The sequence below is a fragment of the Rutidosis leptorrhynchoides genome, chromosome 2 (assembly GCF_046630445.1).
Source record: "Rutidosis leptorrhynchoides isolate AG116_Rl617_1_P2 chromosome 2, CSIRO_AGI_Rlap_v1, whole genome shotgun sequence".
Lineage (NCBI taxonomy): Eukaryota > Viridiplantae > Streptophyta > Magnoliopsida > Asterales > Asteraceae > Rutidosis > Rutidosis leptorrhynchoides.
Genome location: NC_092334.1, coordinates 452068360 through 452092361, shown reverse-complemented (window position 1 = coordinate 452092361; position 24002 = coordinate 452068360). Strand labels below are relative to the sequence as shown.

Below are 24002 nucleotides of genomic sequence, written 5' to 3'. Positions count from 1 at the left end.
GATATCGGTGAAAAAGTCGTGTTTTTACCCTTAATTATAAGCCCCAAATCAATAAAGATATAAACTTTATCGCCAAATTAAGCGTTTATTCGCCTTATTTTGTAGATTAAGTGATTACGAAGACAATGCAAGAAGAATCGAAGAAATTGAACATAAAACGAATAATCTGGAGCGAAAACGGTGAAAACCAAGATACGACCTAGGAAGCAAGACTGACCAGACAGCCATACGGCCATGCCTTACGGCCTGCCACAAGCCATGCGTTTAGGCAACAAACTGATTAGTTTCCCCCTTTACAATCTCCAGGTTATGCATTTCAGCCAACAAACGAGCATACTCCACTTGTGCATCTTCCAATTCCGTTTTAAGCAGCACAACCTGCCATTCATACATAGCGTCAAAACCATCAATCAGCAAAAAAACAACATAGTTGCAACGGTGTCGATAAAAGGTCAATTGGTTCACGCAAAGACTTTAAGGTCAACTTTTAATACTCTATTTGTGTCGATAAAAGCTTTAATTGTGCTTACAAAATTACAAGACTTGTTACACAAGTAAAATCTAAATCTATCTATAAACTTGAATTAAACGACTTCACAAATTATATGCATTGAAAATATCTTTGTTCTTCGACTTTGACCCATCTGACCCATCTCAATTAGCAAGAAAAAATAATTTAACACGTTAAAATAATGGTACCTTATGCTTAAGTTCTTCTTCTGCCTTCTCAAGCTCCAAGCATCTGAAAAGAAAAAAGAACATATAACAACTAAAGCAACGAATTACATAGCGGTTATCTATCACTTTCTAAATGGCGGTTATCGAGATGTACAATAATTTAAAGCCTGTTAAACAACAGCCCTAAGGGGTACAATAACTGTTAAAACGTGAATATATTGTTAGTTTAATCAACAGCAACATAGGCACAAAATAATAAGTATACTCACTCGGCTTTAAGCTTTTTGTTTTCATCTATAACGCTTAATGCCCCTCGATTGTTATTAATATCAGTCTACACATAAAAAAAATTAATAATAATAAATTAAAATTGTAAACAAGAAAAAAGAACCAATAGTCTTAAAAAAATAAACCAAAAAATATGAAGTTACCATGCTAGTGCGGACATTAACCACTCTGCTACCCATCTGGGAGCCCAATTGAAAATTTTGAGGCTCAGTTCTCATCTTTGGTTTCAAATTCGACCCTTTCAAAAGTAATGACAAGAAGCGATGAATAAAACAAATTAAAAATACTAAACTTTTTACTTAACTAAAAAAGTAGTTAATTCTATACCTTCTTTGAAACCGGGAGGGCAGTTTGGTATTAATTCTACTGGTTTAAAAAACGGGGAATTAGAAAAAAGGGCAGCCTTGCTGTTCACAGTAGCTATGAAAGGTGGCTGTTTTTTATTGGCTCCAGTATTCGAAATGGGTTTCCTTTGAATAGATCTATCAACAACATGCTGATGAAAAAAATTAGCTGAACCAGGGGTGGTATCTGATGCCGGCAGCGCTCTTTTCTGACTTTTATACCCAATAAGTCCAGAATGATAATCCCTGAATATATTCAATCGTCAATAAATATCGTTTTTAGATGAACAATTATATACTTTGCCTTTTAATAGATATTGCTTACCAGTATTCCCAGGTCATTTCTTTCAAACGATTCATAAGTTTTTGATAAACTGATGTTTTCTCAACATCTTGTTTATTGTGAGTAGGTTCAATAAAATTTGTTTCGAGAACACCTACAACAAAAATTAATTTACGTTAAAATAAAAAACTCACATCCCCTTGAAAGAGCACTGCAGTACAAACTCTTACCAACAACACCTCTGCCTCGGCTGTTAGAAAATAAGACCACGGGATGAAACGGCTGCAAATAAAAACGCACATACATGTTTCAAAATTTGTAAACAAAAGGAAAAAATCAACACTCACAATTTATTATTAAAAGAAATTAAATAAATGAATTCTTTAAATTATGTTAGAAGGAATGAGAACTAATCACCAGTATCAAACGATTCTTGTGGTAGATGTTAAAGCCATGAACACTCACATTTGGAGAATCCTTATCGAACCCTATCGTCGTAATTACCATGCCCTGAATTGATAATTAAGTCCAACCATTATATTACAAAAATCAAAAATAAAACAATAAATAATATAAAAATAAATATTCGACGGTTTGTTAACCGAGTACAACCTCACTACGTCCGTCACTATGAGGTTTATACAGGATATACTCCGTATGTATCAGATCGGTTGCAATATTATGATAAATAACCGTTTTCCCTCGCAATAACATTGCAAAACTTTCAGGTAACTTTAAATACAAGACGGATAAGTAGGCCTGGAACACAAGAAGATGTAAATAATATAACAAAGATATTAAATTTGTAGAATAAAGACATGTATATTAATAGAATTGACGACTTACGCGGAGAGAACAACGGATGCGGTTAGAAATGTGCTGTTCAGTTACAGCTAAACGAGAAGTTTCTTTCGCTTTACTTTTTCCATCCCATGTAATGCATATATCCTGAATCAGGATTGGTAAAAAATCGATTATTATCTTGATTTTTCTGCTCATGTTAGTTTATTTTTAATTCTGTAGTGGTTGATTATATATCTGATATGATATTTACTAAGCACAAGGCTATTACCATTCCATTACATAAAATGAACCAAGTGCCACCTAAGATGTATTTTTAAATATGTATAATAATACAATAATTATAAGTAGCAAAAAGGTTTAAACCTCACGATCCGAGTCAAAATCAAGCTCCATATTACCGTCATCATCAAGCCATAAATTGTATATGATGACTTTTGTGCCATGAGCACCAACGTTTTCAAACTACACACATCATGAACATCGTTATGTTTCATCAAGAAAATAAATTCCCAATAGTAATTAGTAATTTATAATTAAAATGTGGAACCCGACTTACTTGTCTCAATAGTTCCTCCTCAGTTGAATACGGAGACCATTTCAAAATGACAGATAGGTTTGAATTTGGGTTGTCATTATTTACTGAATGCAAGGGATCAAAAGAGTTTGTCATAAAGTTGTACTGGTAATGAACCTGCATTTTTCATATACTTCAGCAGAGAATATATTGTATGCTACTACAACACATCTATATATACATTTTATTAAAAATATATATATATATATATATATATATCTTTTTTTGGTGCAAATCAATTGATGAAATCAAGCCGTGAAAAGGGAAATAATAAGAAAAGTGAACTCTCACCATTGGTACTACTATCCTGTCATAGCCTGATTGAGTTAAAAATGTATATGAAAGAAGACCGATACTTTGGGTAAATGTGCTGTACATAAGAAGAAAAAAAAAAGTACATAATGAAATATAAATGCAAGTACAGAAACATTGTTTCATATGATGTAAACAGTAGTCAAACCTTCCAGTTAAGTGGCGGCTGAAAACAATCACATCTGCTCCTAGCCTCATAGTACTGGTCTTAAAACCATTTCCATCTGAACGTGTCTACAAGTCAACCAATCAAAATCAAGGGAAAAAACAAAATAGAAAGAAAATTATTAAATAAGTTGCATTTAAAGAACATACACTTCCCAATCGCAAACTTGGACTTCTTATCTGAAAACCCAAAACTCAAACAATGCCGCATTGCTTCTGGATCCATCCCACCACCATCGTCTATATTGAGTAAAAATAAAGTTAGTAACACAACATAAAGTTAAAAAAAAGAATACTCCGGGGCACAACATGAAAACCTAATTAAGGGTATGTTTGGCAAAATTAGATGGTAGCTTGTAGCTGGTAGCTGGTAGCTTATTAAATATATATTAGTGTTTGGCGCTGAATCTGTTAAATAAAACGTAAAATGACAAAAAACTAGAAGCTAAAAGCCAAACGCTACTTCAAGTAGCTTTTAGCTTTCCCCCGTCTAGAAAATTTTAGCTCCTCTAACCAAACGGAGCTTTTTATTAAATAGGAGCTTTTTATTAAAAGCTAAAAGCTCCAATAAGCTCGTCGCCAAACATAGCCTAAAAGAAATCTACCTTGAATAAGCAATGCTGTAGCTCCATTTCTTGGGTTAATTGTTTTGTCAATAATCACAAAAGTGGCTGCATTTTGTATCTGCAAAAATAAATAATGCAAAAACATGAAACAAGTTGTAGCAAAGAAAACAAGACTGTAATAGTAAGTAATGAAGTTCATTACCTCATCGACAGCGTTATCAATAAGCTCTGCTATGGCTGCAAATACAAATTTACAGACAATTTATCACACAAAAAAAGTTACCATTGTTTCTATCACTATTGAGAAATTAAACAAAAATAAGGTTAAGCTCAACATACCACCAAATGCCCATTTGTGAGAAGTAGCATTTGAGTGTAGAAACTTAGGATGTATGTGCAGATAACTAGAACCCACTGTTATGTACATAACAAAACATTAGAAAATAAATCATTGAAATACACCAACGAATTACAAATAACTTCATGTCACAAATCACAAAATAAAATATAAATAAGATGAGTACATTTAGTAGTGGACTTGGGAGTAAGATCATCATTGTAGGCTCCAGCTTTCCAAAATTGTCTACAAATTGGTGCAGAAGATATTGGCGATGTCGAACAAATGTTCGCATCGTCTACGAGTGATTGTTCTTGATCCACCACACTTGTGCCACTACAGCTTCTGTTTTCTTCAGCCTCTGGTCGCATACCATTATTTTTAACCCTTTTATAATTATAGCCACCTAAATTTGTCTCCAATTTAACATCCCCTTCTACGTGACCAATATCATTCAAAAACTCAGCAATGTCCATCGAGATTATTTCATTCACTACAATGGTACCAGTAAATTAGGTTACTTTCATGCCAAAAACGGGCTATTGGTAAACCAAAAATCTAAGAAACCATTCCATATATTCCTAACCAAGAAATGTTGTTGATAATGGTAATTGTAATTCGGGATAACATTCACGAATCAAACAAAAATTAAAAGAATACTATAAAAATAATTTGCACTGATGGTTAACTTAACCATACATCTAGAAGACTTTAACATAATAACTAAAATAACATCTAACAAATAACAGTAACTTTGTTACAGAGTTGCATTAAATCAGCTAGATCTCTTAGTAGGAAACAAGATGATTCATGCATATATCACTGTATGTGCACAAAAAACAAGGGTTAATTGTCCCGTAAATTAAAATTATATTATATTGGATCGCTACTCTGTATCAGTAGTTATAAACTGAAATAAAGAAGTATTTAAAAGATATAGAATTTTATAAAACACACCTTGATATTATTATTGCACTCAAAGATTTCTTACAAAATTGAGAGAAAATTGTGTAATTCGATACCTCTCAAATGAAAAACATACAAGAATTCATAGGCGAATTCAAATGGCATATTTCATTGAATATTCTCCCAATAATTCAAACTTATCAAACATGCATTATTTAACATAATTTTCCACCCACTGACCCATCATTTTTGACCTTATGGAAAAGGTTGGCCCCACATAATAATTACTCACATAAAGTGCCAAGATTTTCAACATACAGGGCCCACCATTATTTTAATTACACGAGTTTTATTACAACCACGCCTAGTTACTCTGATGATTTCCTTTTACGGAGTATAATTTACTCTGATAAACACCTAAATTGGCTTCACAAAAAAAAAAAAAAAATATATCTCGAACTTAATAAAATGTTTAATTGAAAAATGCTTACAGAAGGTCCTAAACTATGATGATGTAGTATCATGGCCAACTTAAACTAACAATCTTTATAATTTAAGTGAAACCATTACAATAAAAAACCAAAAATCACTTCCAATTATCATATTTGAACTAAATACAACAACAACAACAACAATAACAATACCCAATCCAACGAAAGTGGGGTATGGGGAAGGTGAGTGTAGACAATCATTCCTCGTACCCTAGATTAGAAGGAAGTCACTACTCCACCCGCGGGTATAGAACCCGCGCCTAGATAAGGTCGTCCCTCCCTCTACTCTAGCGCAAAAGAGATTGCTTCCCAAAGGACCTCCGGCCCGAAGAGCTCATAAGAACGAAATAGAGAGGGCAAATGATACGTACCTGTACGAGTAATGAGCGCCTAGCAAGAAGCAACCATACACAGTAACCATAAAAGGGACACATATAGCAGTAATGCACAACAGTAGGGCAAAGAGCATGAATAAAATAGTGCACATAACCATTTAGTTTTAGGTAGACATACAGACAAACAAGATATATACATATACATATACATATACATATACATATACATATACATATACATATACATATACATATACATATACGCACCCACGCAGACACACACATCGATATATATATACCACACGAAAAAAAAAAAAAAAAAAAAAAAAAAAAAAAAAAAAAACTCATGCTTAAACATAAATACATATAGATACATTCGTAGATATATATACCTAGGTACAGATACAAGACAGACAAACCTACATACACCAATACATGCACTTAGATACATAGATACATATATATATAGATACAAACATATACATCGGTACATATATATAGCCTAAAAACATATACATAGATACAAAGGCATATAAACCATGTAGAGGGGTATAAATAGTGTGGTTATTGAATATCTGGTTATAGTTATATATGTAGTTGTATAATAAAAGTAACTAACACAATGAAAAAAAAAAAAAAAAAAAAAAAAAAAAAAACCTACTCAATAATTCTAATTCTACTCCTCCACAGGCTCCTATCAGAAGTCATGTCCTCCGTCAGTAGGAGCTCTTTCATGTCAAGCTTCAATCTATCCTCCATCCTACGTCTAGGTCTACCCCTTCTCCTTACGCCGCCAACGGCGAGGGTCTCGACTCTCCTAACTGGGGCTAAAAGTGGGCGCCTCCTAACATGCCCAAACCATCTAAGTCGTCCTTCCCTAAGTTTGTTGGTGATGTTCCCAACTTCCAATTTCTCCCTAAAAACTCCATTTGGTATCATATCTAGCATGGTCTTACCACACGCCCATCTAAGCATCCTCATTTCTGCCACCTCCATCCTCCTCTCTTGGGCCTTCGTCATTGGCCAACACTCTGATCCGTACAACATGGCTGGTCTAATTGCCACCTTAAAGAATTTACCTTTCAGTTTAAGTGGGACCTTCTTGTCGCACAACACCCCTTTCGCAGCCCTCCACTTCAACCATCCTACTCGTATACGATGCGTCACATCCTCATCTATCCTTCCCGAAATGTGAAGCATCGAGCCTAAATATCTAAAGGACTCTTGCGGGGGTAGAATCTGATCCCCAATTCTGATATCCACTATATCGTCGTGTTCCTCTTCGCCCCCCTTGAAATCGCATCTAAGGTACTCCGATTTAAGTCTGCTAATCCGTAGGCCATTTGATTCTAAGGCGATCCTCCATTGCTCTAGCCTCCTGTTAAGCTCATCCTGAGAATCCGAAACTAATACAATATCGTCAGCGAAAATCAGGCACCATGGGATGTTGTCTTGTATCCTATGAGTCAACTCGTCTAGGATCAAAGCGAAAAGATAAGGGCTAAGGGCAGATCCCTGATGTAAACCAACCTCTACCGGGAAAAACTCTGTGATTCCTACCGTCGTACGTACACGAGTCTTCGCCCCCTCGTACATATCTCTAATAGATCTTATATATCTACTTGGGACTCCCCTAGCATTAAGAGTCTTCCAAATCAGCTCACGCGGGACACAGTCATAAGCTTTTTCCAAGTCTAAGAACGCCATGTGTAGGTTCTTTTGCTTTTCCCTATACTTCTCCATAAGGCTTCTAACTATGTGAATCGCTTCCATCGACGAGCGTCCTGGCATGAAGCCGAATTGGTTCTCTGAAACCTTTGTCTCGCGTCTGAGCCTCGTCTCGATCACTCTTTCCCAAAGCTTCATAGTATGACTGAGTAACTTTATGCCTCTATAGTTACTACATAATTGCGCATCTCCCTTGTTCTTGTAAATGGGAATAACCTCACTGAGTCTCCATTCCATAGGCATATTTGCGCTTCTAAACGTCGTGTTGAAAAGGTTTGTCAACCATCTAACCCCGTCACCTCCTAGGCACTTCCACGCCTCAATCGGAATTTGGTCTGGTCCTACTGCTTTGTTCCTCCCCATCTTTCGTAGGGCCAATCTAACTTCCTCCTGATTAATCCTCGTGCAGAAACAGTTGTTTTGAAACTCCTGGACCTAGTGGGGTTCACCGTTCCGCTCCGGTCTTCCCCTACCGAAAAGGGAAGCAAAATATTCTTCCCATCTTTTCCTAATAAGGTCTTCTCTCACTATACTTTGCCCTGCTACATCCTTGATATATTTGATGTTACCTAAGTCCCTCCTTCCTCGCTCCCTAGCTTTGGCTATCCTATATATGTCATTAGCTCCCTCTTTAGAGTCTAGTTTTCTATACAAGTCTTCATATGCTTTGTCTTTTGCAATTGCTACGGCCTTCTTAGCTTCTCGTACAATGGGGGGGCACAATGCAAATTAGCTTTTAAGACTAATGAATCTAATCCCCAGATGGATAATCTCCGTAAAGATTAACCGCATCTATGTTTGACCGCGGTCAACATACATATGCCATAACAAATTGAGGTGTGCAAACTCATGGTTCACCGATGATATTTGGACACGATATAATTTTGTTCTAAAAACTTATGCTATTTTATGAATTATATTTGTGTAAAACTATTTTTGGACATTTGGCTTCAAGTTCCATGATACTACAATCATGGGGGCGAATAGCTTGCTAATCGCCGACTGAGACTTCGGTTTTCAGTTACCCTCAACCGGAATTTGAGGTTAAAACCGGAAAACGTGTCTAGTGTAAAAACTAGCATGACATTTTAATAAATCATAAAACGTTTTCACAAGGTCCAATTTTCCCTAAGGATCCAAATTTTTAAACCCTAATCACGAGTTTCATGTTTGTTTCTGTTGTCAGAATTTCGTTTCGTGTGGTGTGCGTGTGATCCAATAAATACTGTGTTGTGTAATATATTTCATATAGCGTGTGTTTCATTTCGTGTAGTGTGTGTTGTGTGATCTAATGTTCGATAATAAAGATATATATAATGTTCTAATTCTGTTCAAGGATGTAATTGCTTGAGGACAAGCAACGTTCAAGTGTGGGGTATTTTGATATTGCTCTAAACATACATATTATTCGACGCAATATCACTTATATTTCATAGGTTTTCACCATCTACAAAGACATTCAATGAGCATTTCACGAGAAAAACGATAAAAGTAGACAAGAGCTTGCTATTCGAAGAAACGACGATAAAACGATAGTTTTAACCAAATTTATATCAAGAAACGTTTATCCGAATGAAAGTACAAGATAATTGAAGAAAAGAGTTCAAATGGAAAGTGCCAAGTCAATTTAACGTCAACACGGGATCAACATAGAACAAACGAAAAAGAAAAATAAAGAAAACTGCCATTATCTCTTACGCGAATCGTGTAGATCTACACGAATCGCGTAGTAATTTAGCCTTACGCGAATCGTGTGACCTCTACACGAAACGCGTAATGTTAGGCCGAATTTAATCATTCATCAGATAAGGGCGGCTGCTTTTGGAGTTTTAAAACAATTCTTTTCTCAATGTGTTACAGCAAGGAACCAATTAAAACTTTACCTACTACTTCAAAGATACATGTTAAATACGGAGTAGCAGTCAGTGTACAAGGGGTGCAGACAACAACATTTTTCATACAACAATTACTATACACAAGTTAATATCATTCTGTAAAATTAGTTTCAAGGTTCAATATTTAGTATAGTTCAAATATTAAGGGTGTATTGTTCGTGATTAAGGGTGTTATTGTACGCGTGGAAAGGGTGTTATTATTGTAATTTTCTACCGTTTGAAGTTAATGAAAGTGAAGAATTTTTAGTAAGTTTACTCTGTTAAAATTATCGTTGTTATTATGTTTACATATCTATATTTTTATGTTTACCCTAGTGTAATGAATAGCTAATTTTTCATAGTGTTTGCTTAGATGTAGAGCCCCTAGTGAAATGGATTGTTATCAATTGTAAAAGTTAAAATGTAACTTAGGTATTTTTAATATTGAGCCTAGTTAAAAGAACCATTATTGTGTAATTAGGTATTTAACCCTTGCCACTTAATTTATTAAATTTAAATAACGAAAGTTGTTTTTATTTATATAAATTAAGCTTCAACATTAAAATGATCTAGACGAAATTATGGATAAATTATTAACACCAATTTAGAAATAAACTTCGGTGGTTTGGGTAATATCAATAATTATATGATAGTGAAATTGTAAAAAGGGAAACCGTTACGATTTGGGTATTGGCGAAAGTCAAAACTAGGCTAGGTCTCAATTTAAATACTTAGGGAATATTAGCTATCTAAAAAAGAATCCGATGAAAATTAGATTTTATTTAGTTAGTCGTAACCTTATATTTACTCGAAAGAAAAATATAAAGTTAATACTAAAACATTTTAATAGGGCTTAAAACTCAAAACAATCCATGGACCTAGGGGTGACACATTTAAGTAAATACTCCCATTTATCCCATTCATATTTATTGTAAAAGTATTATTATTATTATTTACGAATTATTATTACAAAATATAAAAAGAATACATAAAAACACTCGAATCTGTACCAGTTAGTTTTGTCACATCGTATTACTCATACGCGAATCGTGTATGGTCTACACGAAACGCGTACGCCTGTTTATCAAACTGTACGATCAGATCTACACAATTCGTGTAAGGTTTAAGATATACGCGATACGCGTATAAATACGCGAAACGCGTACTGTATAAACACGGCTACAGTACCAGCTAGGTTAAAAATTAGGGTTTTAGTTATTTAATTATTTATATTTAGGTTATTACTATATAATTAGTATTAGTTATTATAAAATACCTTAATACATGTTTTAATCCTAAAAATTAGTATTAATTATTATAAGTTTATAATTTGTAACTAGTTTATAATTAGTTAATTAATTTAATTCCTTTTAATTTGTATTAATCTCATTAAAAATGTCTTTTAGTTAATTTAAATAAATTTATATTATAATTGCTCAAAACAAAATTCTAAACATATAGTTTTATTAAAAATTACTATTTTACTAATTACCATTTAGTAATAAAATTAATTAATGCATCCTAATTAGTATAATCTCATTTAGTTCCTTTATAAGTTAATTATTGTAATCTTGTAATTTTATTTAGTAAATTAATTAAGTTATTTTCTGTTACTGTTATATTATAAATTCCTAATCCAAAACCACCTTTAATTAAGTTTGACATCAAAGACTATTAAAAACCATTAAACACTCCATCTCCCTGTGGAACGAATCGGATTTACCAACAAACTAAACTACATGAATAGGACTAGTTGCCTATATATGTGTGAAATCAACCTGAATTCAATAAAATACCACATATACAATAAATCAATTCGTGTAACAAAACAACTCAAATCCGTTCATAAATAAAGGTTACGATCCAGCACATCAACTTTTTGGCGCCGCTGCCGGGGAACGAACCCGGGTCACCCGCGCGACAGGCGGGAATACTTACCACTATACTACAACGACAATGATAGGTTTGACGACCGAATTTATCTCTACCTAATCGATAGGAAACAAAGTTTTAAGTTTGAAAATTAGTTGATCTAGGGGTATACAAAAAAAAATAGAGTGTATTTTAATTTGTGTAATTTTTATTTTTCATGTACTTGTTTTAAAATTAAAAATGTTAATAATTTTAACACAAAAATAGAGTGTTTTTATTTTATTTTAAATTTGTTTTCGAAAAACATTAAAAACTTTAACTTTTAATGAATTGAATTTTATAAATTGAAATTATTAAAACATGTATTGAAATTAAAAATTTATAAACGGATTAAGATCAGGTCTAACAACCGAATTTCCGTTACAAATATAAATTTATAAAAGATATTTTTAAATTCAATTGATTTTAAGTTATATATATAAAAAAAAAAAAAATACAGACAAAGCATACGCGAATCGTGTAGACCTGCACGAAACGCGTGGAATACAAAGCTTACGCGAATCGCGTAGACCTAATGAATCTAATGTACCAGATTTGAACTAAATAATGGCTTATAATAAAAACTTATAATAAAATAAATGAATAAACAAAACCAGAATAATTAAAACTGAAAAAGGAAGAGTTAATGTACCAGTATGTTAATTGATTTGTTAATGAAGGTGCGCCTAGAGAGTTGAAAGAATGTATCAAAAAACTAAAAAAAAATAATCAACAAAATAAAAAATTAGGGTTTGGAGTAACAGGGAATCTGAATATTTGTTTGTTTTGAGGCATGCAAGAACAAAGGATCTGAAATAGGAGTAACACTGTAACAGAGTTGAAACGCCGATTTCAGCTACCGGTAACCGGACGACGGCGGAGTAGTTCGGTGGCGGAAGAGCGGTGGGATAAGGGTTTTTTTGATCGACGGTGCTGCTTTTTGTTTATAAAGTTGGTACAGACAGTGGCATTGAACAAAAAGTACCAAAAACAGAGTGGCATTGGGTCAAGCCATCATTTTGTTGGCCGCCCCTTGTTTTGTTTCTATACTTAGATTTATACTTAGATTTATGAGTCCGTGCATTGCACGGGGACTCATCCGCAAACATTATTCGTTTTTAAACTTATATATAAAATAACGATATTATATAAATATTATCAAAAGTATTGTTGTGGGTAATTTAGTAAAATATGTTTTTGTGCACAACACACACGCACAACCAAAACTTGGATAAAAATTTTTCATACATTTATTCATGAAACAACATAAAGTTATGAATGGTTGTAATTTGTAAACATGATTTGTTGTTTAACCAACAAATATGACAAATGGGTTGCTTTGAGCTTGTTCTTTCTATATATATATAATATATAGAACAAATAAAAAAATTTATATTTAAGAGCCTGTTGCACGACAACTCTAAATAATAAAATTCGATGTGAATAACTGTGTTTGACTCATTTGGACTAATTTTAATGGCCACCGATTTATTATTCAACCGATTATCTTCCGCATTTAGCCAACCCTGTTTTTCAATCAAAGATTCAAGTTAAAATGGCAAAAGCAATTAAAAATTTCAATAGGGTTAACAGTAGGAATGCCCTAAGGAATAGAAAACATTGCAAGACATACCTTGGTTAACTCATACAGTAGAGCTTTCATCTTCTAGTTGATAAAATAATCACCTACGAAATTTTACCTTTATTAAGGATCCATTTTAAAAAAAAATTACAGAATCAATTTCTTACTATAATTAAATGACACCAAATTATTGGGCGTACTCCTAATGATAACTGTAATCACCAATAGTTGGAATTCAATATTTTGATGCTCTAAATATAAATCGAACTACATAAAACATTGAGACCTCGGGAAGATTGAGATCTTGAGATCTAGCTAACAGAGGTCAAAGAATAAGCCTGGAAAACGTTGTTCTTGATTCGAAGACTAGGATTTCAGATTCGTTGGACATCTCGATACAAAATTAAACATCAAAGATGAATAAACTTTTACACTAACAACAATTTTTGCAGCTCTTATGCTAGTATCGTGAAATCGGACAAATCATACTTTGCTAATCCAAAGCTCAACAAACCTCCATCCAGAACACTGATCAACAGCCCTATGGTTTAAGCAAAAAGGGTTTCAAATTAAGCAAAATATCAGTATAAGATTGAAATTACAAATTATTATACACTATGAATAAACAAAAGTATACCATATTATCCAGAAAAAGCATATCTATAGGAAGTGACATAACTAAAATAATCAATTTACGGAGTATTATTTACATAATATATTCATTAAGATGAGAAGTATTAATCTTAATCAATCATTAATACCAAGTTCATATGCACTTATCTTATGAGAGAGTGTACCATTTGAGTAATGTACCCTCTGTTGACAAAACTATTCAAATTCAAATAAATACTTCAGTTAAAGCTACGAATACACTCCAGTGATTTATGTATTCATTAGAATAACGTAGGACATAGCCCTAGGAAAGTATGAACACATAAGAAACAAACATAGTTAATTAACCAATATAGAAAACAAACATTTTCCATCCAAATGTATCATCTTCGTCATCAATAGATCCAAACACTCTTATTACGTGTCATTTAGATGCAACCATAAAAAAAAAAAAAAAAAAAAAAGTCTTATAATGCACTACAAACCTGGATCTTTGGCAATAAAGCTCAAGACACGGTTGATGAAATTGCCCAAATTAATAAAATAAAGAAAGTGGAAACACTTAAAACTTGCAAAAGATAAGGACTACTATACTAAGGAAATCTTTAACCCCTGGTCTGTTGGTTAACGAATAATACCGCCATACTTCAACAGGGATGTTTGTATAGCAAGGAAATCTTTAACGGGGATGTTGGTTAACAAATTAAAGGGAAGTATTGATTATTATAAAAGCAAACCTTTTTGGGTCGCAAGGCAACGGGTCAGCCCAGACATATTCAGCATCCAATGCATCCTTTGCAGAAATCCTCTATACAAAACAATATCATTTCTTATTTGACCCGTTAAGACAAAACATAACAAAATTGACCCATTTAAATTCTTAAAGATAGTTAAAAAATAAACTTTGCAATGATATGTCCGGAATAGGTTTGTCATATCTAAACATACCTGTGAGGGATCAAGAGTCAACATTTTCTCTAATAACTCAGGGGCATTACGATCAAAGCTGCACAAGGATATTTCAGAAAATCATCTTAGACTTTTTCTATTTTCTATTTACTATATAAATAATATTATAAATTTTTAGAGTACTTGCATTATATTTAGATATATTACCTTGATATGTGGGATTGTAAACAAAAAAAAAATAGAAAAGTGGATCTCACCATTGATACCATACCTACGACCGATATCCCGACATCTTTAGCTCCTTCCTGGTAAACCTGCGTTGTGGAGCAGTCACAACCGAAAACCCTGTCTACACTCAATTAAGCACCATAATTAAAAGGGATAAAATATCATGACCATTTATCAAAATGTTTAAAGTAACATAATGTGACCCAAAAACATAAAACATGGTGAAACACATGATAACATCTAATTAATTTGCAATAATAAAAAGCTCAAAACACCTCCTTCTAAGCACGATCAAATAGCTTCACAATCAAACACTTACTAAGCTCAAAACACTAAAGGTCTCATACAATAATTAATCGAGATTAACAAAAGAAACAGGTGCTACCTTTAAACCAAGAAGAACGGGGTTTGCCTTAATCGAAACTGATTCGTGTAAAGCAATGAACGTTTTGTGAATTGCAATATTTGATAGTGGTTGTTCATCAGTAGGACCCACATGTCCACCAAGATCGCTGCGTATAATAGATGAGTAATATGAAGCATAGCATAGCCTCCATAGAAAGCCCTTAGAAAACAGCAAAAACAATATCGCGAAGAAGGTGTTCATCGTTAGACGTTTATCAAGCAGTTGGAGTGCACATGCTTAAAATAATAAGCAAATAATAATGACCGGTTTAGTTATGGATACGGATCACCAGTTACTGATACATCATATCATGAATCAAGAAAGAATATTAAAGATACACAATCCTTACCTAAACACTGAATCATCTGTAGTGATTTTATATATAAACATCAAACTGTGATTTCCAGAAACATCAATCCTTACCTGGCATGGAACAGAAGAATGGAACATTAACATTTAGATTAATCTTAACAGACGAATTTATAAATTTAAACTCAATATTGAGTTACTATAAAATACAAAGGTGTGTACATTCAGTTTCGAATGCTCGATGAGATGTTTTTCCGCTTTCTTGCACATCGAAGACTCTTCAAATGCATCTCGCTTTGTACCCGTGATGAAAATACTTAATCCAACAAAGTCAGACATCACGTGACTATAGTCAAAGCCTTAATACAAAATGATTACCGGAGATCATTAAAATCAATCATGTTCAAATAACCTAAAGATCATTTAAAGCAAAAGATCATTTTAACCAAATGATTTTTATTTTTTTGCACTTTTACCTAGCCTGACCCAGTTTGACTTTCACAGTTGACCTAGTTTGCCTATTATCCAAATAACCAAAAAATCATTTAAACCAAAGTATCATTTAAACCAGATGTTTTTCAGTTGACCTAGTTTGATTCTTGACCAATGACATGATCATTATAATAGGGTAATATAATAGGCAGTAGTATATATTATGTTAAACTGAAATAAACAAATAAATAAATGGTTAGAAGTGTAAGCAGAGTACATGTCTGAGTACATGTCCGTAGACAAACCTAACCAATTTGGACCATGACCATTCCAACCCGAATTGTTGTTTTGATACCCAAGCAAACTACCCCGTCCATTTCTCAACTCTAACCACCAGAAATGACATATGTACATACAATGTTGTCAAATTTGTAAAGAAACAATTCTCAACTTCTTAGAATGAAATAAGTATACAGTATTTGCACTTTAGTAACAAAAGGAACTCACCGATATTGACATAGGTTGTTGAACTTAAACATCATTTGCACCCTCAAATGCCAAAACTAATCATGAGAACATTCATTGGTGCATTTGTATCTTCCAAACAATCACGAGCATCTTCCTTCCGAAGCTCATATCCTAAAACTAACTTCAATATGCCAACTGTTAATAATCATAAAAATAATTCTTGAACAGTACAGTTTTTATATTTCAAGATTGAATGAATATTTTAATTTAATTATGTTAGTCCTTCAAACTTCAGTTTTCCAGCAATAGAATTAACACTTATTGCAAGATATTTACAGAATTAAAATTTTAATAGATCTTAAACGATCACAAATATTCCTTTGTAGTATTTTACAAAATCATAATCAGAACAAACATTGTAATCTTGAATCACAAAATATTGGTCGTCATACTTAATGGTATTCATTCACCGGAAAAGGTTTTGGTGACCTTCGATACACCGGAAATATTAAAAAAATGTATACCATTAGAATCGTAATAGTGTCGTATACAGAAATCGTACACATAAATCGTTAATAAAAAACCTGTAAAGAAATCGTTTTACTTCAATATTGATTTCGATTTTGACTTATAATCAATCAGAAACCCTAATTTCATCCTCATAAATCTTAAGCCGATCGCATAAAATTTAATAAAACAAACCTTAACCATGAAGATGAATCGATGATTATGATCATGAAGATGAACGATGATGGTGGTTGAAAGCAAACCTTAATTTTGGCTACAACTTTTACATGTTTATATATATTAAATAAAATTGTTATTTCTAATATGTTAAGCAATCAAACTTGTTAAGACTTGATTAATTAAAATATGTTTCATATAGACAATTGACCACTCAAGTTGACCGGTGATTCACGAACGTTAAAACTTGTAAAAACTATATGATGACATATATATGATTATATATATAGTTAACATGATATTATGATAAGTAATTATCTCATTAGGTATTTTAACAATGAGTTATATACATAAAATTGAGTTTATTGAATTAAGAAACTCGAAACGATATATATAACGATTATCGTTATAACAACGTCTTACTAAAGACATATGAATCATATTAAGATATTGATACACTATGTTTAATCATGATAAATGATAAGTAAACATGTCATTAAGTGTATTAACAATGAACTACATATGTAAAAACAAGACTACTAACTTAATGATTTCGAAACGAGACATATATGTAACGATTATCGTTGTAACAACATTTAACTGTATATATATCATATTAAGATATATTAATATATCATAATATCATGATAATATAATAATTTAACATCTCATTAGATATAATAAACATTGGGTTAACAACATTTAACAAGATCGTTAACTTAAAGGTTTCAAATCAACATTTACATGTAACGACTAACGATGACTTAACGACTCAGTTAAAATGTATATACATGTAGTATTTTAATATGTATTCATACACTTTTGAAAGACTTCAAGACACTTATCAAAATACTTCTACTTAACAAAAATGCTTACAATTACATCCTCGTTCAGTTTCATCAACAATTCTACTCGTATGCACCCGTATTCGTACTCGTACAATACACAGCTTTTAGATGTATGTACTATTGGTATATACACTCCAATTATCAGCTCTTAGCAGCCCATGTGAGTCACCTAACACATGTGGGAACCATCATTTGGCAACTAGCATGAAATATCTCATAAAATTACAAAAATATGAGTAATCATTTATGACTTATTTACATGTAAACAAAATTACACATCCTTTATATCTAATCCATATACCAACGACCAAAAACACCTACAAACACTTTCATTCTTCAATTTTCTTCATCTAATTGATCTCTCTCAAGTTCTATCTTCAAGTTCTAAGTGTTCTTAATAAATTCTACAAGTTCTAGTTTCATAAAATCAAGAATACTTCCAAGTTTTCTAGTTTACTTCCAATCTTGTAGAGTGATCATCCAACCTCAAGAAATCTTTCTTATTTACAGTAAGATATCTTTCTAATACAAGGTGATACTCATATTCAAACTTTGATTCAATTTCTATAACTATAACAATCTTATTTCGAGTGGAAATCTTACTTGAACTTGTTTTCGTCTCATGATTCTGCTTCAAGAACTTTCAAGCCATCCAAGGATCCTTTGAAGCTAGATCCATTTTTCTCATTTCCAGTAGCTTTATCCAGAAAACTTGAGGTAGTAATCATGTTCATAACATCATTCGATTCATACATATAAAGCTATCTTATTCGAAGGTTTAAACTTGTAATCACTAGAACATAGTTTAGTTAATTCTAAACTTGTTCGCAAACAGAAGTTAATCCTTCTAACTTGACTTTTAAAATCAACTAAACACATGTTCTATATCTATATGATATGCTAACTTAATGATTTAAAACCTGGAAACACGAAGAACACCTTAAAACCGGACATACGCCGTCGTAGTAACACCGCGGGCTGTTTTGGGTTAGTTAATTAAAAACTATGATAAACTTTGATTTAAAAGTTGTTCTTCTGGGAAAATGATTTTTCTTATGAACATGAAACTATATCCAAAAATTATGGTTAAACTCAAAGTGAAAATATGTTTTCCAAAATGGTCATCAAGATGTCGTTTTTTCGACGGAAATGACTACCTCTTTAGTAATTGACATGTAACTTAAATTTCCGACTATAAACCTATACTTTTTCTATTTAGATTCTTAAATTAAAGTTCAATATGAAACCATAGCAATTTGATTCACTCAAAACGGATTTAAAATGAAGAAGTTATGGGTAAAACAAGATTGGATATTTTTTGATTATTTTAGCTACGGAAAATGTTTAACAAATCTATACAAATCATATCCTAGCTAACTTATATTGTATTATACATGTATTCTAATATATTATGTAATATTGGGATACCATAGACACGTATGCAAATGTTTTGACGTATCATATCGACCCATGTATATATATTATTTGGAACAACCATAGACACTCTATATGCAGTAATGTGGGAGTTAGCTATACAGGGTTAAGGTTGATTCCAAAAATATATATACTTTGAGTTGTGATCTAGCCTGAGACGTGTATACACTCAGTCGTGGATTGATTCAAGATAATATATATCAATTTATTTCTGTACATCTAATTGTGGACAACTAGTTGTAGGTTACTAACGAGGACAGCTGACTTAATAAATTTAAAAGTCATTATAACGTAATAAAAAATATTGTAAATATATTTTGAACATACTTTGATATATATGTACATATTTGTTATAGGTTCGTGAATCGACCAGTGGCCAAGTCTTACTTCCCGACGAAGTAAAAATCTGTGAAAGTAAGATATAGTCCCACTTTTAAAATCTAATATTTTAGGATGAGAATACATGCAGTTTTATAAATGTTTTACGAAATAGACACAAGTAATCGAAACTACATTATATGGTTGAATGATCGAAGCCGAATATGCCCCTTTTGCTTGGTAACCTAAGAATTAGTAAACCGATCTACTAATTGACGTTAATCCTAAAGATAGATCTATTGGGCCTAACGAACCCCATCCAAAGTACCGGATGCTTTAGTACTTCGAATTCGTTTTTATCATGTTCGAAGGATTTCCCGAAATGATAGGGGATATTCTTATATGCATCTTGTTAATGTCGGTTACCAAGTGTTCACCATATGAATGATTTTTATCTCTATGTATGAGATGTTTATTGAAATATGAAATCTTGTGGTCTATTATTATGATTTGATAATATATAGGTTAAACCTATAACTCACCAACATTCTTGTTGACGTTTTAAGCATGTTTATTCTCAGGTGATTATTAAGAGCTTCCGCTGTTGCATACTAAAATAAGGACAAGATTTGAAGTCCATGCTTGTATGATATTATGTAAAAACTGCATTCAAGAAACTTATTTTTGATGTAATATATTCTTATTGTAAACCATTATGTAATGGTCGTGTGTAAACGGTATATTTTAGATTATCATTATTTGATAATCTACGTAATACTTTTTAAACCTTTATCGATAAAATAAAGGTTATGGTTATTTTAAAAATGAATGCAGTCTTTGAAAAATGTCTCATATAGAGGTCAAAACCTCGCGACGAAATCAATTAATGTGGAACGTTTATAATCAATATGAACGGGACATTTCATTTGGTATCAGAGCGTTGGTCTTAGAGAACCAGAAAATTGCATTAGTGTGTCTTACCGAGTTTGTTAGGATGCATTGGTGAGTCTGGACTTCGACCGTGTTTTTCTTCATAAACGATTGCTTAACATTTTTTTTTTTTTGGAAATTATATATTATTAACATGTAAATATTATGTGATATATTAATCTCTTAACGTGTTTGATATTGTGTGATAGATGTCTACCTCTAGTACAAATCCCATTGATTCACCTAATAATAATGAAGAGTCGAATATATTTTGGAAAGATTCACAAATTCCCGAAGAGGAACCGGAAGAGGTGGAACCGGAAGAGGAGGAACCGAAAGAAGAGGAACCAGAAGAGGATGAATCGGAAGAGGAGGAACCAGAAGAAGAAGAGGTTCCGGAGGAAGAAATATTGATACCTATAGTAAATCGATTAAATAAAAGAAAATCCTCAACCAACGGACCAAAGTTAATAATGGTCAATGGTGTTTCCGCCGAGGAAGCAAAATATTGGGAAGATTACCAATTTTTCGATGTATCGGATCCCGACGAGGATTTCAATGATGTTATAGATATTACCTCGACCCAAATTAATAAAACGAAAGAAAATAATAAGGGAAAAGGTATAAAAATAGAGAAACCCGATTCCAATCCCGACGAACTTTATATGTATCGGCAACATCCGTATTTCCTAAAATGTAACAATGACCCGGGAACCTCTAAACCACCAGGTTTTTCTAAACCATTATGGAAAAAGACGGCTCGTATTAGAGGAACATCATATATTCCTAGAAAATTAGGAAAACGAACCAAGTCCGAAGAAGAAGAAACCAGTGATTCAGATTAGAGGGTTGTAATCATGTTATGTATTATATGTATTGTAGTGTGCTTGTACTTTTATGTTCTATGTAAAAATTGCTTGTATTGTTTGTTAATTATCTTTTACGAATCTAATTCTTATCTATTTTACAGTATAAAAATAAAATGGACGTTAAGGGTAGACAACCGAATATTTTAGAAGACCTACCAGAGGATATGATTGAGGAAATCTTGTCTAGAGTCGGTCAGAATTCATCAGCACGTTTAGTTATGGAGAAATCAACTTGTCAAACATTTGATAGACTTTCCAGAAATGCCTTAGTTTATAAAAGGCTTTCCTTTGATAGGTGGGGAATATCACATTGGGGAGACCGTAAGTTACGCCGTATTTTCTTTAAAGCGTTAAATGCGGGGAACCCAAATGCAATTTTACGCTACAGGTTAAGAACCTATTTTGACTCAACATATCCCAATATAGGATTTTGTGAGTTAGAAAGAGCTTTTAACATGGAACATAAAGAAGCATGTTATACTTACGGGTTAATAATGTTTGCTTCTCATAAAATTGAGAAAAAAAACATTGGGTTGCAACTTTTAAATAAAACATTCCCACAAGTGACGGATTCAGTAGTTGGGGTGAGAAACAATGTTTTTAGATTATTACGGGGCTGTTAGACATTACAAAACCCTCGTCCTTTTGACAACGTTACAACATGCTGCCTAGCCAATGGTCATAACGGTTATTTTCCACAAGACCAAGGATGGGAAGTCGTCTTAGTAAAACCAGAATGCATGACTTATTTCTGGACCTATGAATTACGTGTCTTTATTTCCTTTGCTGAACAACTTTCGTATTAACTAGGTTTATCTTCAAAACTGTCCTGTATCAAAGTGTACTATATTTCATGTTATATGTAATATAGTGAAGTTGTAAGTTTGAAGATTATTTGTATGTGATATATTATTATAATCAGTTTTTCATATGGAATTGTAGTAGTTGAATTGTATATTAGCTACTAAGTATGAACTTAACGGGTAGGTAGTACCCGAATTTAAACTTATAAAACGCTAATATGAAGAAAAAGCTTTTATAAATGAGTTCATATTATGCTACGAAATACTATTGACTACTCTTAATATTCTGTATGATTAACTCGTTTCAGTTGTCTATTTTGAAGGAAATGGCACCGACTACTCGACACACCATGAATATGAAGGAATTTCGTACCTTTCTTGCTGCAAACATAGCCGCAGTACAGGCTGCGCTACATACCAACAATAACGCTGAATCTAGCAATGCAGCTAATGGCGCAAGAAATCGTGTAGGATGCTCCTACAAAGAATTCACTGCCTGCAAACCTTTGGAATTTGATGGAACCGAAGGACCAATTGGATTGAAACGGTGGACCAAAAAAGTCGAATCGGTGTTTGCCATAAGTAAGTGTACTAACGAGGACAAAGTTAAGTACGCTATGCATACCTTCACAGGTACTGCGTTAACGTGGTGGAACACCTATCTTGAACAGGTAGGACAAAATGCTGCTTACGCACTACCGTGGTTGGCATTCAAACAATTGATGAACGAGCAGTACCGTCCTAGAAACGAAGTCAATAAACTCAAGGCAGAACTTAGAGAGTTACGAACACAAGGGTTCGACGTTACCACATATGAACGACGATTCACAGAGTTGTGCCTATTATGTCTGGGAGCATTCGAAGATGAAGAAGAGAAGATCAACGCGTTTGTAAAAGGATTACCAGTAAGGATTCAAGAAGATGTGAGTTCACACGAGCCCGCTTCTATACAGAAGGCAAGTCGAATGGCTCATAAACTCATAAATCAGATTGAGGGAAGAATTAAAGAGCAGGCAGCCGAAGAAGCCAACACGAAACAACTCAAGAGGAAGTGGGAGGAAAACGGTGACAAGAGTCACCAGTACAACAACAACAACAATTACAACCACAATCGCAACAACTATCCCAACAACCGCAACAACAATCGCAACAATAACCGCAATCCTAACAATAACTACAACAAACATCCCAACAACAACAACAACTACAATAACCGTTTCAACAACAATAACAATCCCAACAACAACCTCAATAACAACAACGGCAACAAAAACCAAAAACAGCCATGTCATAGGTGTGAAGAAAATCATCAGGGGTTTTGCACGACATTTTGCAACAGGTGTAAAAGAAATGGTCATAGCGCGACAAAGTGTGAGGTCTACGGACCAAAGTTTAATAGAAATAAGGGAGCAAATAATGTCGAAACAAGTAATGCCGAAACGAATAGTGTCGGAGCAAGTAATACCAACGCTGTTTGTTATAAATGTGAAAAACCGGGCCACATTATTAGAAATTGCCCGAATTAGGGGAATACTAATGGGCAGGGCCGTGGAAGAGTTTTCAATATTAATGCG

The 24002-nt window shown here is 33.1% G+C and overlaps 2 protein-coding genes across 2 annotated transcripts in view; both read right to left on the bottom strand.

Annotated features, from left to right (window-relative positions):
- LOC139894498 (protein MICRORCHIDIA 6-like) overlaps positions 1-363 on the bottom strand; it is a 41239-nt gene extending 40876 nt beyond the window's left edge. The window contains exon 1 of the mRNA XM_071877824.1: positions 218-363. Coding sequence (XP_071733925.1) covers positions 218-236 — 19 coding nt within the window. The 5' untranslated portion in view covers positions 237-363. The remainder of the gene's footprint in view (positions 1-217) is intronic.
- Positions 247-17144, bottom strand: LOC139894499 (protein MICRORCHIDIA 6-like). Its single transcript, XM_071877825.1, has 25 exons — positions 15865-17144; positions 15683-15756; positions 15313-15492; positions 14957-15048; positions 14739-14796; positions 14528-14598; positions 4539-4844; positions 4354-4428; positions 4217-4251; positions 4054-4132; positions 3599-3688; positions 3432-3507; positions 3263-3341; positions 2954-3088; positions 2761-2859; positions 2440-2541; positions 2206-2352; positions 2011-2103; positions 1824-1875; positions 1636-1747; positions 1294-1556; positions 1110-1204; positions 948-1012; positions 700-742; positions 247-378 (listed from the first exon to the last, which is right to left on the bottom strand). Exons 6-25 carry the CDS (start codon positions 14580-14582, stop codon positions 265-267), a joined length of 2115 nt encoding a protein of 704 aa, XP_071733926.1. The 5' UTR covers positions 14583-14598; positions 14739-14796; positions 14957-15048; positions 15313-15492; positions 15683-15756; positions 15865-17144; the 3' UTR covers positions 247-264.
- Positions 17145-24002: the final 6858 nt, after the last annotated feature.